This window comes from Lissotriton helveticus, chromosome 1_2 (genome assembly GCF_964261635.1).
Source record: "Lissotriton helveticus chromosome 1_2, aLisHel1.1, whole genome shotgun sequence".
In the NCBI taxonomy this organism is placed as follows: domain Eukaryota; kingdom Metazoa; phylum Chordata; class Amphibia; order Caudata; family Salamandridae; genus Lissotriton; species Lissotriton helveticus.
The window spans coordinates 147,192,353-147,209,143 of record NC_136058.1 but is presented as its reverse complement, the minus strand read 5'-3'; the positions used below and the strand labels follow the sequence as shown (position 1 = coordinate 147,209,143).

At 46.5% G+C, this 16,791-nt stretch overlaps 1 protein-coding gene across 1 annotated transcript; it reads left to right on the top strand.

Moving 5' to 3' along the window:
• The first annotated feature begins 7,981 nt into the window (after nucleotides 1-7,981).
• LOC144807793 (uncharacterized) lies at nucleotides 7,982-12,933 on the top strand. The gene is made up of 2 exons (XM_078673441.1): nucleotides 7,982-12,110; nucleotides 12,624-12,933. The coding sequence occupies exon 1, from the start codon at nucleotides 9,418-9,420 to the stop codon at nucleotides 10,825-10,827; it is 1,410 nt and encodes a 469-aa protein (XP_078529567.1). The 5' UTR covers nucleotides 7,982-9,417; the 3' UTR covers nucleotides 10,828-12,110; nucleotides 12,624-12,933.
• Nucleotides 12,934-16,791: the final 3,858 nt, after the last annotated feature.

Genomic DNA, 16,791 nt, shown 5'->3' with positions numbered 1-16,791 from the left:
CAAGTCAAATAGCTCCTCAGCTCTGAGGTTATGGTAAACAAATGCACCTCAGTGGCCATGAACGTTAACTCTATAAAAGCAATAATGGACGCTAAGGGTGGGAGCCCGAAGTATTCCTCTGAGGTTTAGCGGGGCATGTTCACTCGGCTGTCTTGTCTTCAGCAGCATGTAGAAAATTCAAGTGTAGAGACATATTTTAGACAGCCAGACACAGGAACCAAGGAAGCAGAGCAGTAGTAGTGGGGTATGGGCTTCAACACTCCGTTTTGGGGACCAGGACTTATTTTTAGGTCGAGCTATTTATAGCTCTGAACTATTGCAGGGCAAACAAACAACACTCTTGAACAAGCAAATTCCTCCCCGGATTCCATGCAGTTCATGTGAGAAATGCGCGTGCACAGAAATCCGCTCCCCCACCAAGCAAGACAAGCCAAGAACATCAAAGCGACCGGCTGCTTTGAGTCCATTTGCCACCAGCCACTTCACACGCTCCGCAGGTCATAAACAGGACCATCTGCTCGTGAATGCTGGCATGCTTGCCCAGCCTCCTCCCAGCGCTCGTGGCACATGCAGTCTTTTGTGTCAAATTTGCTGCTCAGAAAGCCAACCAACTCAGTTGCTTTCTATAAATCGAACTTTATTTACAAACGGTGTTGAAAGTTTTTTTTTTTATAAATATCATATATGACTCATTGGAAAAAGTTACATTCTGTTTGTTTATAACCTTCAACCTCCTTTCACTCCAACATCACTTCTTTTCTGTATACTATCGCTTTAAAGTCTCCCTTTTCATTCTCTTTTAATTACCTTCACCCCCTCACTCCTTATCTTTCACCAGCTTCACCTCTTTTACTCCACCTATCCACTTATCCATTCTCTTCCACCTTTTACCTGCGAGCACCAACTCGCTGAACTCTCTCCGCATTTTACATCCTTCCTTTTCTCACCACTACTACATCTTTTTTTGCATTCACAGCTCTCCACTTTCCGGCCTTGTCCATCTTGCTAAAAACACAAACTCCCCTCTTCCTCTCTCTCTGCTGTCTCCGCTCACTCGGGCTGCACCCCGACCTTCCCTGCCCTCTCACCCCGCCGGCACCCTCTGCATTCCACTTGCCTCCCCACCTGTCCTCATTGCAGGGCTCTGTATAGCATCATTTCTTCATGTTCTCCCTCTACCCATACTAATCAGAGGCCATGTAATCAATCCCTCATGGCCAGGGATCATACTGTACAGATAGACGCTTTCTGGGGTCGGCGTTGATTACATGGCCCCAGAGCTCTGCAATGTCTGTCATCCTTGATTTTTGTCATGTACACAATTGTGCATGCGGGCCTCCATCCACAACTCTTGCATAACAAGAGTTTAAAATACTGCATCGGCTGTCAGGGGCAAGATTAGACACAAACTTTAGTGGGGGAGTAACAATTTGAACAGGGTGGGCTTTCTTCAGAACCCATGGACAGTTAGTTGTGTGGTCCTTTCACTCTTGTCTAAGGATACTTTGGTGTTTTTCTGCAGGTATGAGTCAGTTTGCTTCCTTTTGTCTTTGACTTTCTGTTTAGGTCTCGCAAACAGACAGCTTTAGCTCTTTGTGGTATATGACCTATGATTTACAAGAACCATACAAAGATTAGGCTGTGGGTCAGCCCCTTGTTCAGGATTGGATGGCTTTCTCGTTTCTCGTTTCTCTGCTCCTTTTTCGGCGGCTTTCTTCTCCATTGTGTTTGCCACTACCCTGGAGCATCGCCACTTTTCAAACTTCACATAATTTCTAGTTGGAAGAGTTGTATGCTCCCTTTGCTGATGTGAGAGATTTTTACAAATTTTATTTCATGGGAGCTTATTGCTTGCTTATGAGAACACATTTCTGCCTTTGATAACACTTTTTTTTTAATTAAATCAATTTGTGTGTTTTTTGGTTGCTCAGTTAGAGTAGAAATCAAAGCAGAGATCTGGAAACACATTTAATGTGAACTCTTTTCTCCCCCTTGTGTACTAGCTCTTTCCCAACTGGTCCTCTCCAGCACCTCTCCCGTCCCGTCTCTCTTTTTTTGTTTTTAGGTTTCGCCTTGCTCGCGCAGGGCGAAATCTTATGATCCTACAGTGTGGGGCTTTGTCCCGCCTTCTCTTCCATTGGCTAGCTCCATAAATGGAGGCTAGCCATTGGAAGAGATGGTTGTCAATTACTCTTTTCCCCGTCACGACGCGATCCGGGGGCATTTCCGTTTCTTTTTTTAAGTCCCACCCCTTGTTGCAGTGTGAAAATCACTGCCGGTCGGCCCGGGACACCCCCTGACGTCCTTCCCCGGGCCGCGCTGTGATTGGCTGCCGGCCCGGGACACCCCCGTGACGTCATTCCACGGGCCGCGCTGTGATTGGCTGCCGGCCCGGGACCTGACATGTTTTCTCTTTGTTTAAGTAACATAACATAACTCCAGCTTCTTACCTGTGTACAAAGTACTGGAAATACCATGGCACTAATATGTGATGATATAATGGCCACCAAGGAATCCATCTCCCGAGCCATTCTCATTCTCCTTTGCATCCCTGCTTTCTTCAACATTAGTTTCTATCTCACCTTCCCATCTTCTATCTCTGACTGACTGACTGACTGCACTCGTTCTTCGGTCAGTGAACATTAGCAACAAGTAAAAACAGACCATCTTAGAATCTACACAAGTCACTAGGGACGCTTACAAGACTTCCCTTAACTCCACTCTCATTTGTTTTCAAAATAAACTCCTCTTACCTCTTTCCCCCACACAGAGAGGCAGATACGTGGCATATCTACACGTTTTGCTTCTAACAATGCAGCAAAAATACTCAGAAGGAAGGAACCGGGAATAAAATCGGAATGGTGAAGTCTTCACAGTTACATTAGCAGCAATATGCAACTCTGTTTCCCCTTAAACTCAGACTGATTTCCAGAAAACAATATTAATCCAAATGCTGAAAAACAGGGGCTAAAACATTGCAACTGTGGCCTCTTCTGCTTTCAAGGAATCCTTGCCTGATCCCTTTCAAAGCCGTCGCACTGGAACAAAGTCACCCACCTACGATCAATAAAGAGGACAGACTCAAGGTAAGCAGAGCTAAGACTCGAGTTCTACTCATGTTTTAAATAATACCCTTTGGTATGTAAGCAGCTAACCAACGCTAATGTAACAGGGGTGAAACCAGGAAGAAAGCTTTTAGCTCCATCAGTGTAAATATACTTCTATCAGGGTCCAGAGTATAAAGGCAGCCAGTCAAAGCCTCCTAGACACTACAATACCAAAAAATATGTTTCTGTCTGTATAGAGGGAATAACACAAACCAGGAGGGAGAAGTCCCTCCCTGTTTAATGACAAAACCCCTCGCCCACCCACTGAGTGACGTGCTTCATCAACAGGCCCCTCTCCAATGGAGTAAAATATTGGGGAGCTTGGTGCAATAAATAGTAATTGATAGCAAAGCCCCTCGGACTAGTTAACGACCCCCAGCTCATGCCCTAGTCTTGAAATTATGAGGTAATAATCATATTTTGTAGTTTTACCCGTGAGGGTATCCAGGCGCTGTCCATGGGCACAGGGAGAGTAAGCGACTTGCCGAGAATCACGGGAAGCTAAGCAGACGCCGAGACGTGAAACCGGATCCCTAGCTCCCGAGTCGGCAGCTCTGGCCACTGAGCCACATACTCTCCCAACACTTGACGGTGACTCCAACTTCAAGGATGCAGAAATAATTCTACATCATTATGGCAAACAGTTCGGAGTACTGAGGCAGTTACCTGACATCCAGTACAATACCACGGATGTGGGTTGTATATTAAAAACCTAAATTTCAACTTTATTTTGTTTTGATTAACTGCCCATACGCATCCTAATGAATGCCACTGACACCTCTTTTGAGGGTCGAATATGCAAAAACATGTTGACCTTCATTCGTGGGTATAATTATTCCCGCATTTGTATTCTGCCACTGGGGCGGTCCAATAAAATGTATATCCTCACCCAGGCGGTAGTTTCTTTTCACATTCTTTTTATCTCCTCTGCATTCCCTAACACCCTGATACCATGCAGGTGCCACATCTACCAATTACTATTTATTCCCCATATGCAGGCAGATAGGAACCACAAGCATGCTTTGTATAAACACGAGATACAGGGGCATTCATATTCAGGACCTACAAAGTGTTAAGGAAACATAATGGTCTCCATGTACAACTGAGTACCTTATTATGATGTATGAGCACTGACCCTAACATGTTCTGACACGATAATTGTACCGGAAACGTATGCCTTGTGATCTCTAGCATACTACCAGAAAGTGCATGTAATTTTGTGATTCCAATTGACCCATGTATCACTGTAATTCAATGGAACAATCAAAACAATCAAAATGACAAAATGTAATAAGGATATTTAAAAAATAAATGCAAGCAGATAGTTCTTTGTGGAATTGCAGTGTACATAAACAGCAACAAGACATCCTACTCTGTACTCAGATCACTGCATTAAGGAGTTCACATACATCCCTATTTAAAATATTAGTCGGAAACATGTGATCCGAGATTAAGAGACAAAGGAAAATAAGAGTTTTTTTTTAAAAACCTTAGCCATAGTCTCCTCATCACACTACCGACTTTAAGGGTTGAAAAGTTTGCTCCTTTATTGACATGCAGCACTATACCTTACTATTCCCTAGTAACGCGTTTTAGTAACTAACAGGTAAACCTGCTCACCCTCCAAGTGGCAAGTGCCAACCAGCCTGTTCTGCAAATGTTAAAATCAGTGAAGTTTAAAATGAAAATGTGTGGCATAAAAAGATCCTGATAAAGAAGCCCCTATTAGAAAAGTTTAGGGAGTTAACCTCTCCAGCTAACATCCATGCGTGATTGGCAGATCACCGATATTAATCCCATCAAACTGACTCAAGCCTTTCTTATTAGGCAATTAATGGTGTGCCACTAATTGAGTTGGGTAACAGTGACATTTATTGTGTATGCAGTTAAAAGGAAAAATAAAACTAGGAGAAAAGGGACAAAGTAAAAAAAAAATGTTTTATTAGTTTGCAAAGATTTGTTTTTTTAACTACGGCTTTACAAAAAAAATCCAATTAACCTCTGTGCACTATTTATCTGCTTATTGTGCCCAGCGCCCATATTAATTTCTTAGGTCCCACCTACAAGACAACGCAGGCTGTCTTGTTGCAGAAGACATATCGTAGGCTTAATACAAACTTACAGGGGCCTAGAGCCGGCCCATTCTTTACCATTAGTTGGCTTGGCCAGACGCGTTTGCTTCGGATTCAATAACATAGTTTGTCCCAGATTGCCCATCTTGTGTTTATCCTTCCCCAGGAGCACTGCCTCTTCGGTCTCTCTAACTGGCTGGTTCCATCCTTCCGCTGCTCACTGTTCTTTTTTGTTAAGCACACCACAACAGCGCATGTCTCTTCATGTGCTGCTCTTTTTACTGAGTGCTTCTCACCACTCCTGCAGTCTGGGTTGCGCTCTCCCTCGTGTGCTTCCCTCCCCTACTTCCACTCACAGACCTTTAACCTTTCTCTACTGCTCTCTCAGTCCCTCCCTCCGTTGCCCCCTTAAACTTCCAACCCACGCGGTCTTACAATTTGTTTCCAAGGGACAGCCATGCAGCAAATTACTACCGGACCCTCTAAATTAACCACCATTTTTTTCGGTTTTGCCTGGCCGTAGCACTGCGCAGCAGTGCTCGCGCAGGGCGAAATCTTATGATCCTACAGTGTGGGGCTTTAATGTGGGCTCTGTGTGTGTGGGTGGGGGGGCTCTGTGTGTGTGGGGGGGCTCTGTGTGTGTGTAGGTGTCGGTCTGTGTGTGTGTAGGTGTGGGTCTGTGTGTGGCATTTGCGAGAGATTAAGCTATTGGCATTGTAAATGACAATGTCATTTATTTATCCGTTTTCATAACCAACACATAAATTACAATTTTTTCATTTACAATGCCAATAGCTCTAACTTTTGCAAAGGCGAACCATTGCATTGTAAATGCTTGTTTACTATATTGTTCACCAACGTCAGGAGCTGCATGCTGCTTGGCGGCCTTTACCCCTTTCCAACTGTGCGGCATCATGCGGCATCATTCTTAATTTACCATTTAGAAATGGCTGTTGGGCATCCTGCAATGGTAAAATAGCAATTAAGTATAACAGAAAAACCAGAGATGGACACTGGTGCACTAGCAGCCATGCATGTATGAGAGCTGATGCACTGGTGACCATTTTAGATTTTTTATACTTCATTACTAAAGTACTGGTTCAAGATGCCCATTTTCTAAGTTAATACTGAAGCATGTGAAAAGCCACTAGGTCTGCATTGTGGAATGGATGAAGGTAACGGGGACTATTGGCTTTGTGAGTGCTTAGTCCGTTAGGTCTCCAGTACTATTACCCACATTCTTCTTACATCACTGCAATATTAACTTTGTTAGAAACTTTAAAACTTCCATACACAACAGTAATCTACTTGAAGCTTCATTTCTTTCATTTCACTCATAGTTTTTAAATGAAAGGTGCGATATGCTGCCAGATATTTGTAGCCTTTAAAGTCAAAGGGAAAAAAGCTGCTCCTCACCATCACACACCCTCACATCCTCTCACCCTCACACACCCTCACACACCTTCACCCACCCTCACACACCCTCACTCACCTTCACACCCCCTCATCCTCACACACCCTCACTCACCCTCACACACCATCACTCACCCTCACACCCCCTCACCCTCACACACCCTCTCACCCTCACATACCCTCACTCACCCTCTCACCCTCACATACCCTCACCCACCCTCCCTCACCATCACACACCCTCACATCCTCACACCCTCACCCACCCCCTCACCCTCTCATCCTCACTCACCCTCACTCACACCCTCAACCTCACTCACACTTACACACAATCACAAACCCTCACACACCCTCTCACTCTCACACACCCTTTCACCCTCACACCCCCTCACACCCACACACTATCACTCACCATCACACCCTCATCCTCACACACCCTCACACCCCTCACCCTCACAACCCTCACACCCTCATACTCACTCACTCTCACACCCTCACCCTCATTCACCCTCCCACACCATCACACACCCTCACCCTCACATCCCCTCACCCTCACACACCCTCACCCCTCATCCTCACACACCCTCACCCCTCATCCTCACACACCCTCACCCCACCCTCCAACTCCACCCTCCAACTCCACCCTCCAACTCCACCCTCCAACTCCACCCTCCAACCCCACCCTCCAACTCCCCCTCCAACTCCACCCTCCAACTCCACCTCCACCCTCCAACTCCACCCTCCATCACCTCCCTCCATCTCCACCCTCCAACTCCACCCTCCAACTCCACCCTCCAACTCCAACTCCACCCTCCAACTCCACCCTCCAACTCCAACTCCACCCTCCAACTCCACCCTCCATCACTCGGGAACACCACCACATCACTCGGGAACACCACCACATCACTCGGGGACACCACCACATCACTCGGGGACACCACCACATCACATACGGGGACACCACCACATCACATACGGGGACACCACCAGATCAATCGGGGACACCACCACATCACTCGGGGACACCACCACATCACTCGGGGACACCACCACATCACTCAGCCCAACCACATCATCACTCAGCACCACAACAGCACTGTCCTAGCTTGCTACCAAGAAGCATTGCCATAGCCAATAGGACTCTCATTAGGAAAGTGTAAGCTATTGGCTTTGTGAATAACGATGCTATTAATTTATATATTTTCAAAGCCAACACATATTAAAAAAAATGTGTCATTTACAATACCAATAGCTCACACTTTCCTAATGCGAGACCTAGTGCATTGCAAATGCTTGTTGGTATATAGAAGGGGGGAAGTTCGTTATTGTGTGTTGCTTCGCTTTGTGTTTGGTTTTAAATTTTTTTTCCCCCCTTCTGTTGCCGTGCCCGCTCCGTGTCCTGCTCTAGCGGACTTGATGGAGTGTTGCATCGGCGGGTTCGCATGGGACTCGCTTTTGGAAGGGGGCACGCCTGAGGTTCCTGCTGAGCGGGTTATTCGCGTGTGTGTGTGTGCCCCTTGCCGACCGCGCGTCCTGCTTAGCGGACGTAGCGCGGTCGGGTGATTTATTTGATTCGTTTACATGCGCGCTTACCTTATGGACACTTCTGTTCACTGCGGCTGCGGGAGGCGCGTGTGTCTCGCTCTGGTGTTGGTCTTGCTGGTGGGAGCCAGGGCTTGCATTGGGACGTGCGCGCGAGACTCCCTCGGTTTTTGTTGTTGTTTGGTGGGCGTGCAGTGGGAGGTTTACAGGGTTGCCTAGCAACCTCCGGCCTCTTTTACCGGTCAGGTGTTTGAAGGGGTTGCCTGTGTTTTTTTTTCACTAGTGTGTGGCTGTCATGGAGGGGGGTTCATCCTGTTTGACTGATCCTGAATCCCTGGAGGCTTCTGGTTCTGGGGTGACGATTCCTTCTATGGAGTTGTTGCAAACTTGGTTTTTCCTGACTCTGTTGTTCCTCTGGAGGATGATTTGTTTTCGCAATATCAGCGTCCTGAGCCTCACTCTTTGCCTCTGCATTCTTCTGTGTTAAAAGTTTTGGAGACTGAGTGGAAGGATGTGGACAAGGGCTCTTTTCCGCGTTTTTTTAATAAACGCTATCCTCTGCAGGACTTTGCTGAAAAGTTCCCTTCCTCGGTTAAGGTTGATTCCTTGATGGCCAGTATGTCCTCTCAGGGGACTGTTGTTTCTGAGGATTCCTCTCCTGCTGACCCTGTGGATCGTAAGGTGGATGGGGCGGTAAAGCGCACTTTTGCGGCTGCTAATTTTTCAATCCGGGCTGCTGCCTATTCCTCTTACGCAATCCAGTCCTTGCTTAAGGATTTTTAGTCTTTGGCTGAATTGTTGGACATGGGGGAGGATGTATCTTCTACTCTGGCGATGATGGAGCAGCAGGTTCGCCTGCTTTCTGATGTTTCTTTTGATTCATTGGGGGCGGCGGCCTCTGCGGCTGGGTCTTCTGTCACTGCGAGATGTCAGTTGTGGCTCCGCTCTTGGAAGGCTGATGCTGCGCAGAAGGGTCTCCTGATGAAGATCCCTTTTTCTGGGGTTAAGCTGTTTGGTTCCCCTTTGGATGATATGGTGAAGAAGACGGTGGAGGACCGTAAGCTCCTTGCTCCTGAACCTGCTGGTCGCTTCCGTGCCTTTGGTTCCCAAAGGGCGTTTGGTCATTCTCGGAGGGGCCGTGCTGGTCAGCCCTTTCGTGGGAGGGGGCGTGGCCGGGGTGCTCCTTCCTTTGACAAGTCCCGGTTCTCCTGTGCTTCTGCATCCTCCGCTCCGCTTCAAAATCCTGACTGGATCGCTCCTGGTGTGGGTCCAGTTGGGGGTCGCCTATGTACTTCATGGACTGTTGGCGCGAGACTGTGTCGGATCAATGGGTGCTTCAGGTGGTGTCCGAAGGTGTACGTCTTGGATTTGCCCAGACTACCCCAGACTGTTTCAAGTCCACTCCTTGTCCCAGGGACGCTCTAAAGTGGGTGGCGCTTTTGGAAGGTATCGAGTCCCTTGTTGTGAAGAATGCCGTGATTCCCGTGCCCGAAGATCAATTGGGGTTGGGTGTTTATTCCATCATCTTCCTGGTGTCCAAACGCACAGGGGATCTCAGACCTGTGATGGATTTGAAATGGGTGAATACTTTCGTTCCTTATCAGAAGTTCAAAATGGTTTCCCTCCAGGTGATCCTTCCTCTGATATCTCAGGGGGATTTTCTGGCCTCCACAGACTTGAGGGATGCTTATCTGCATGTGCCTGTTCACCCGGATTCTCAGAAGTTTCTACGTTTCTGCGTCCTGGGTCGTCACTATCAGTTCCAGGTATTGCCTTTTGGCCTCTGCTCTTCGCCCAGGGTTTTTACTAAGGTTCTTGCTCCTCTTGTTGGCCATTTGCATGGGGAGGGCATTAGTGTTTTTCCTTATCTGGACGAAATTTTGATTTCTGCTTCTTCTCTTTCGAGGGCGGAGTTGCATGTCCGGAGGGTTTGCCATGTCCTGGAGCATCACGGATTCCTGGTGAATGTTCCGAAGTCCTCCCTGGTTCCTGCGCAGGAGTTGACTTACATTGGGGCTCTGTTCAGGACTCAGTTGGGGATGGTGTTCCTGCCCCCTGCTCGGATTCTGTCCTTGATGTCTGCTGTTCGTTCCCTGTTGTTGGGGCCTTCTCATCCTGTGAGCCTGTGGTTACGGGTTCAGGGGCTGATGTCTGCATCTTTGTTGACCGTACCATGGGCTCGCCTTCACATGTATCCGGTGGTGTCCCACATTTTGTTGCATTGGGACCCCTGTTCCCTAGATATGAGTGTTTTGATCCCTGTGTCCTCCGCGGTTCGGGTGGTCCTGGATTGGTGGTTGGACGAGGCTCATCTGTCCCGGGGTCGCCCGTTTCTGATTGTTTCATCTCAGGTTCTCACTACAGATGCCAGTCTGCTGGGTTGGGGTACTACTCTGGGGGATTCAACGACTCAGGGGGTTTGGCCTCGGTCTGTGTTGTCTTGTTCTTCCAACTACAAGGAGCTGAAGGCCGTTCTGTTGGATCTGTTGGCCTTCTCGGATCTTCTTCAGGGTCACCATGTGCAGGTCCGGACGGACAATCAGGTGGTGATGTCCTATGTTAACCATCAAGGGGGGTGCAGGGTTCGTTCCCTCAGTTGCCTCAGCCATCGGATTTGTTCTTGGGCGGAGGTGAACCTGGCGTCCCCACTGCGATTTACCTGCCTAGTCAGGAGAACACTGTGGCGGATTGTCTGAGCCATGTGTTTCCATCCATGGGGTCTTTGTCCCTGACGCCCTTGATGTTCGGGAGGTTGAGGAGGATGTTTGGGTCTCCGATTGTAGACCTCTTTGCTTCCCAGTCCAATGCCAAGATCCGCTGCTTTTGCACGATTATGCCTTGCCGGGATGCTTGGAAGGTGGACGCTCTGTCATTCCTTTGGCCGAAGGGCCTGCTGTATGCTTTTCCTCCTGTTCCCCTGATTCCGGCGGTCTTTCAGAAGATCTAGAGGGAGGGGTCATTTGTCCTTCTGGTTGTTCCGGGGTGGTGCCGTCGCTTTTGGTATCCCCTATTGTTGGAATTGGTGGTGTCTCCGGGATGGGCCTTGCCGTTCGTACCTTACCCTCTGTTTGGCCCTCTTCTTCCTCTGCCTGTGTTCCGGTCCCTGGGTCTGCGGGCCTGGCTCTTGAGAGGGATTCGCTGATGCGTGGGGGTTGTCCTTTGGCTGTTGCTGGGGTCATTCAGCAGTCCCAGAGGCCTTCTCTGCTAAAGTCCTACGCTAAGCATTGGGATAATTTTGCTTCTTGGTGTGTTGGTCGCGGGCTGTCAATGGCTTCTTTGGACCCGGCTCGCATTCTTGATTTTTTGAATGATGGGTTTGAGTTGGGCTTAGCCATTTCTACTCTCCGTGCACAGTGGGCCGCCCTTCGGGCATTTCATGTCCTTCCTTTGGTTTCGGTGTCTCCTTTGGTGGCACAGCTTTTTAAGTCTTTGTCTTTCCAACGTCCCCGTCCTATCATGTGTCCTCCTCCTTGGGACCTTCCTTTGGTGTTGCGTTCCTTGCAAATGGCTGCTGTCGAGCCTTTGGAATCGGTGGACTTGAAGTTTTTAACGCTCAAGGTCGTGTTTCTTGTGGCTATTGCTTTTGCCAGGCGTATTGGGGAGTTGGGGGCTTTCCTGAGGTCTGCTCTGTTTTTGGTTATTTTGTTGGTTTGGGTGGTCATCCTACGTTTGTGCCTAAGGTGGATTCATTTTTTCACCGGTCTGCTGAGGTGGTACTTCCGGTTCTGTGCCCTGATCGTTCCTCGGCTGAGGATTGCCTTTTACACCTCTTGGATGTTTGTCGTGCCTTATTGATTTATTTGTTGCGCTCTTCTTCCTTCTGTAAGGTGGACAATTTATTTGTCAATGTTGGTTTGTCCCGTCAGGGCCTGAAGCCCTCCCTTTCCACGGTCAGTCGTTGGATTAAGGAGGCCATTTTGTTGGCATATGGTTCTGTTTCTGAGGTTCCCTTTCTTCCTGTTCAGGGTCGGTCCACCAGGTCTATAGAAAAAAGAGTAGAGAGGCGCACTCAATAAGATTAGTAATTCAAAAAGTCCATAAAATACGTAGATCCTCTGTCGTTTTTCTTAAATATATTCTTTATTTTCATTTGCATAAAACGGCACAGCCAACGCGTTTCATCCCCACAATGTGCCTAGGGGATTTCGTCAGGGCATAAACTGAACAATCAGGATAATGATCTCAAGGAAGACAGCTCTATCGACGCGATTATCTGAGCTTGATCACAGTAAATCCCAGTATTTTCCTGGGGGAGATCTGTTACTCGGGTCCAATTAAAAAATGCGTGTCCCCCGAGTTGCTGGTTTTAACGGACAGGACAGGATGTCTGTAGTTCCTTAACGCATGTAATGCCTTGGTAGAACTTCACAGAGGGCGTCCTCCAGGGGGTGACAGGCTCAAGTAATGCCTACTCTTCGCGTTGTTGCGGGAAGTACCTCTGATATGGTACTTGTACTCCACTGCTCCTCCTCATGGAATAATGGTCCACCAGGTCTGTTGCTGTGTCATGGGCTGCTTTCAAGGGGGTCTCCATGGAGGATGTTTGCAGGGCTGCCACTTGTTCATCCCCTCATACCTTCATGTCACATTACCGCCTTCAGGTTGGGGGTGGGGGATCTGTTTCCTTTGTCTCTTCAGTTCTTACTGCTGGTTTGCCTTGAGGTGTTTCTTTTTGGTTTTCTGCCTCTTGTTAATAAACTGTGTTTTACTTTGTTCGTGTTGTGGACTGTTTTCCTTGCAGGAAGCTGATTTGATTTGGTATCGGCTCATGTGTTTATACTGTGGCGAGGAAGACGGACGAGGAGGTAATGCCCCGGTTTCTTACCGGTAATCTTCATTACTCTGAGTCCTTGTCTTCCTCGCCACAGTATAGTTTCCCTTCCCTCCCGGCCCTGGTGGTGGCTTCATGTCTGCGGCTTGGTTTTTCAGGTCGTTTGGATGATTTCTGTATCTCTTTATGGGATTGGCTGTAGCTACTGGGGGCCATCTTGGAGGAGGGAGAGGGAGACTAGAGCGATAAAAATTGTGCTTGGAGTTTCTGTGGGAGCCTGTGTGGCGAGGAAGACAAGGACTCGGAGTAATGAAGATTACCGGTAAGTAACCGGGGCATTCCTGGCCAGTATTCACCACCGTGCCTGGATTGCTGTTTGAATGTATGCCTGCAATGCAAGAGTTTAGCACCGGGTGGTGCTATAACTCCCGGTGCTATAACTCCATGCTAAGGCACTGTAGTAACTACTGCAGCTCACTAGAAAGCTACAAGGTAAAGCAGGCTTCTCCCACGAGTAGCTCGTAAACTACTGGTAGATCTCTTGGTACCTGTAAGTAGCTCTCCTGAGTGCAGCCTAGTCAACAAAATGTGAAGCTCGTGCTTGGTTAAATTAATATATGTATACCAAAATTGAAAAGGTAGTATTTGAGACGAAAATGTGTGTATTTTCAGAATTCGTAAGCTGATGTGTGGAGAAAAATGGTTGGATTTCCAAAACCTATTTAAAGCTGATATTTGAATGAGAAAAATCAAATAGTGTTGGGGAGATTTTTTACTCATATCATTAACTTGCCGGCAGAGCATTGCACCTATGGCTGTTATGTATCACCAATGTAGAGGCATTCCACGTTGACAAAGCATTTTCACATTACTGCTAGAAACCGTGCCTGATGCACTGATGGTAAACTTGCATACGATGACAAATAATGTAATCTTGTCTTATGTGATTTATTACATCTATTAAGATTTTATTAAAAAGATAGTAGCTTGGGAGAATTTTATTGACCATAAGTAGATCTTCTGACAGAAAAGAGTGGAGAACCATGATGTAAAGTAAATATTACAGTGTGTACTCATGCAACCACCCATGAGCCCTGTATGGACGACCTTAGCGCTAAACTGCAGGCTTCTCAACAAAAGACTATTAAAGCTGTCCGCTGCCAGTTTAAAATATAAGTGCCCAGAAGAATTACATTCATTCTTTATGGCCGGCTATGCCATTATAATCCATGGAAGCGGCAAGTGTGCTGCTGGTAAGGCGCTGCACAGAGGTGCAGAAGGTAAGGTGGAGTTAGGATGCTTGAAAGAGGCTGTGGAGATGTATGGCCTACTTACCAGTCCTCCTTGACATCCCCCTCCTGCTTGCTATCCTCCTTAATTCCGGTCTTCCTACAGATCAACCTGCACAGATTTCTATTTTTAGCGTCTGGCTACAGATTTAGCTGCCTGTAGCCCAGCGCTAATGCCACCCATCAGCTACACAGGGCACATGGCACATGATCGTGAATGTTTCCATGCTTACCATTTGCCTTTGACGTTTATTATGTCTTCCTCGTTAAATAGAATAGGGCCTACAATTTAAAATGCATGGTCTAATGGCGACACGGTGTGGCCACTGCAAGTATTAACGGCACATATTGAGAATAAAAATCAGGCACGTTGCATTTGCTGAGGTTTGTTCTATAGAGCAAGCGTCGATTGGGTTAGCCAGTACTGGGAGAGTTTTACTTTCCCTGTTTCTATTATGTCTTAGTAGACGCCTTTCACTATTGTGAAGCAAAACGGGAGGAGAGTTAACGTTTAAAAGTCTGGGTTAAGGAATTTTTTTTCTCTGATGGCCCTGCTACCTGTACAAGAGATCAGATTAACAAGCGGCCATTGACTTTTAAATGCCTGGTTTCTGACTAAAAGTCTTGGTAGTCTCCAATAGATTTCTCAGTAGGGATGGACAAATTATACAAAAGTGACAAGTATTTGATTTGCAGTTTTGTTTTCTAAAATGTGGACTTTCCCAAAAATATTTGCAAATATGGGTGGATAATCTAGACCTGTTGAGGGATTCATCATCATCATCATCAAAGCTTTATTTCGATATACAGAATATCATAAAAGCACATAAAAATATAAAATCACAATTCATTAGCAATACATTTTAAAAAGATTATAAAAAAAACCTTTTATATTACAATAAATAATTAAAAAATATATTAAACTTTAGCAGCTTTGTGAAGATGTAAACATATAAAAGATTCCGCTAAAACTTAAATCATCTAGTAGCCTTCAGCCTAATCATCCAGGCCCAACTAAGAAATTTGGCCTCCCCACACACTAAGGTTGTGCTAGCATCAGCCTTAAGTATTCTGAGTGCAGCGGACTGGTCCCTGGTTCCAAGCAACAGGCACACAGGTTTGAGCCATTTCTGTCTGGGTTTTGCATAGGCTGGGCATACGAAAAAGACATGAGGGATGTTTTCAAGGACACCTTCACAGATTGGGCAGTCAGGAGGGGTTTGGTGCGGGGGCTTCCACTTACAGGTATGATCGCGAAGGGGGACTGTTCCCAACCTGAACTGGATGAAAAGGGATCTATCTCTAGGTTTCTTAATAAAATCTAAGTAGGGCTCCAAGCGAGGCTTTAATTTATGCTGTCGAAATGCTTCAGTCAGCCTACCTAGGTTTGGGTCCCTCTGCTCTTGAACGTCAACCCATGTCCAATAGGATTCACACCCTGCGAAGGATTACACATTTTTCGAAAGCGATGAGGATTGTTTTAGCAGCCCCCAAGTCCTTCCATTCGAGATATAGTGCTCTTTTTTGAAGTTCTGCATGAGTAAGTCTTGGGAGAGCTGGAGTAAGGATTGGGAGAGCTGACAGCTGTCCCTTTCATGCCCTAATCACAAATAATAATGTTTATGACAAAAAGAAGACGTTGTTTGAAATGGTCCTGTCCTCGTTTCAGACGTACAGATTACTATGTATGGAAGAAATGTCTTCCTATTACAACTGTTTTTTCTATTACATCTGCAGTGGGAAGTAGAGCTGCCAGATGTCCTTGCCATGCCCTAATCACAAATAAAAATGTCTATGACAAAAGGAAGACGGGACTGCAAGGTTTTCTATTACATCTGTAATGTGAATTAGAGCTGCCAGATGTCCTTGCCATACCCTAATCACAAATAATAATGTCTATGACAAAAGGAAGACAGGACTGCAAGTTTTTCTATTACATCTGTAATGGGAAGTAGAGCGGCCAGATGTCCTTGCCTGGTCCCAGAAACCATGTTTTTTAGGCCGAGCCTACAAGAGTCCTAATGTGGGCTTACAGTGAATTTATAAGGACTTACAGCCTACCCTTTGCTTACCATTGGTTAACTTTATTGTCTGTCTCATTTGCTTGCTTCTTATTTACGGCGTTTCTTGCCTCAGCTTGGTCATGTTGCAGGGATTCTGCTCCTACACAGAACTGTGCATAGAGACTTAGAACCTCAGTGAATTAGGGTGTACCAAAACTCACCTCAGTATCCAAATCCCCTACCAGACTAGCAATCAGTGTCTCATCGGTTCTTCCATACCACCAATGATTAGACAACCCAGAACATGGACTTAGAACACCTCAGGTAACGTGGAACACATGAACACTCTTTCGTTATACTTACATACCAATCCAGAACGAGGAGTAAATGAAGACACGTGCAAGTTTGAAATATTTATTTCTAATGCCGTGTTCTCAGGCGTAGTATCTTAGCTAATACAAGCAAACGTATTATAAGCAACAAGGTTATCAACATAGTTACTAGTCCATAAAATACAAAGGGAGAAAGCATGTTAAAATGCTAAAGGGAAGAAGACTAAATGGCACCTCAGTCTTACCCTCCCTTGCTAGTATATTA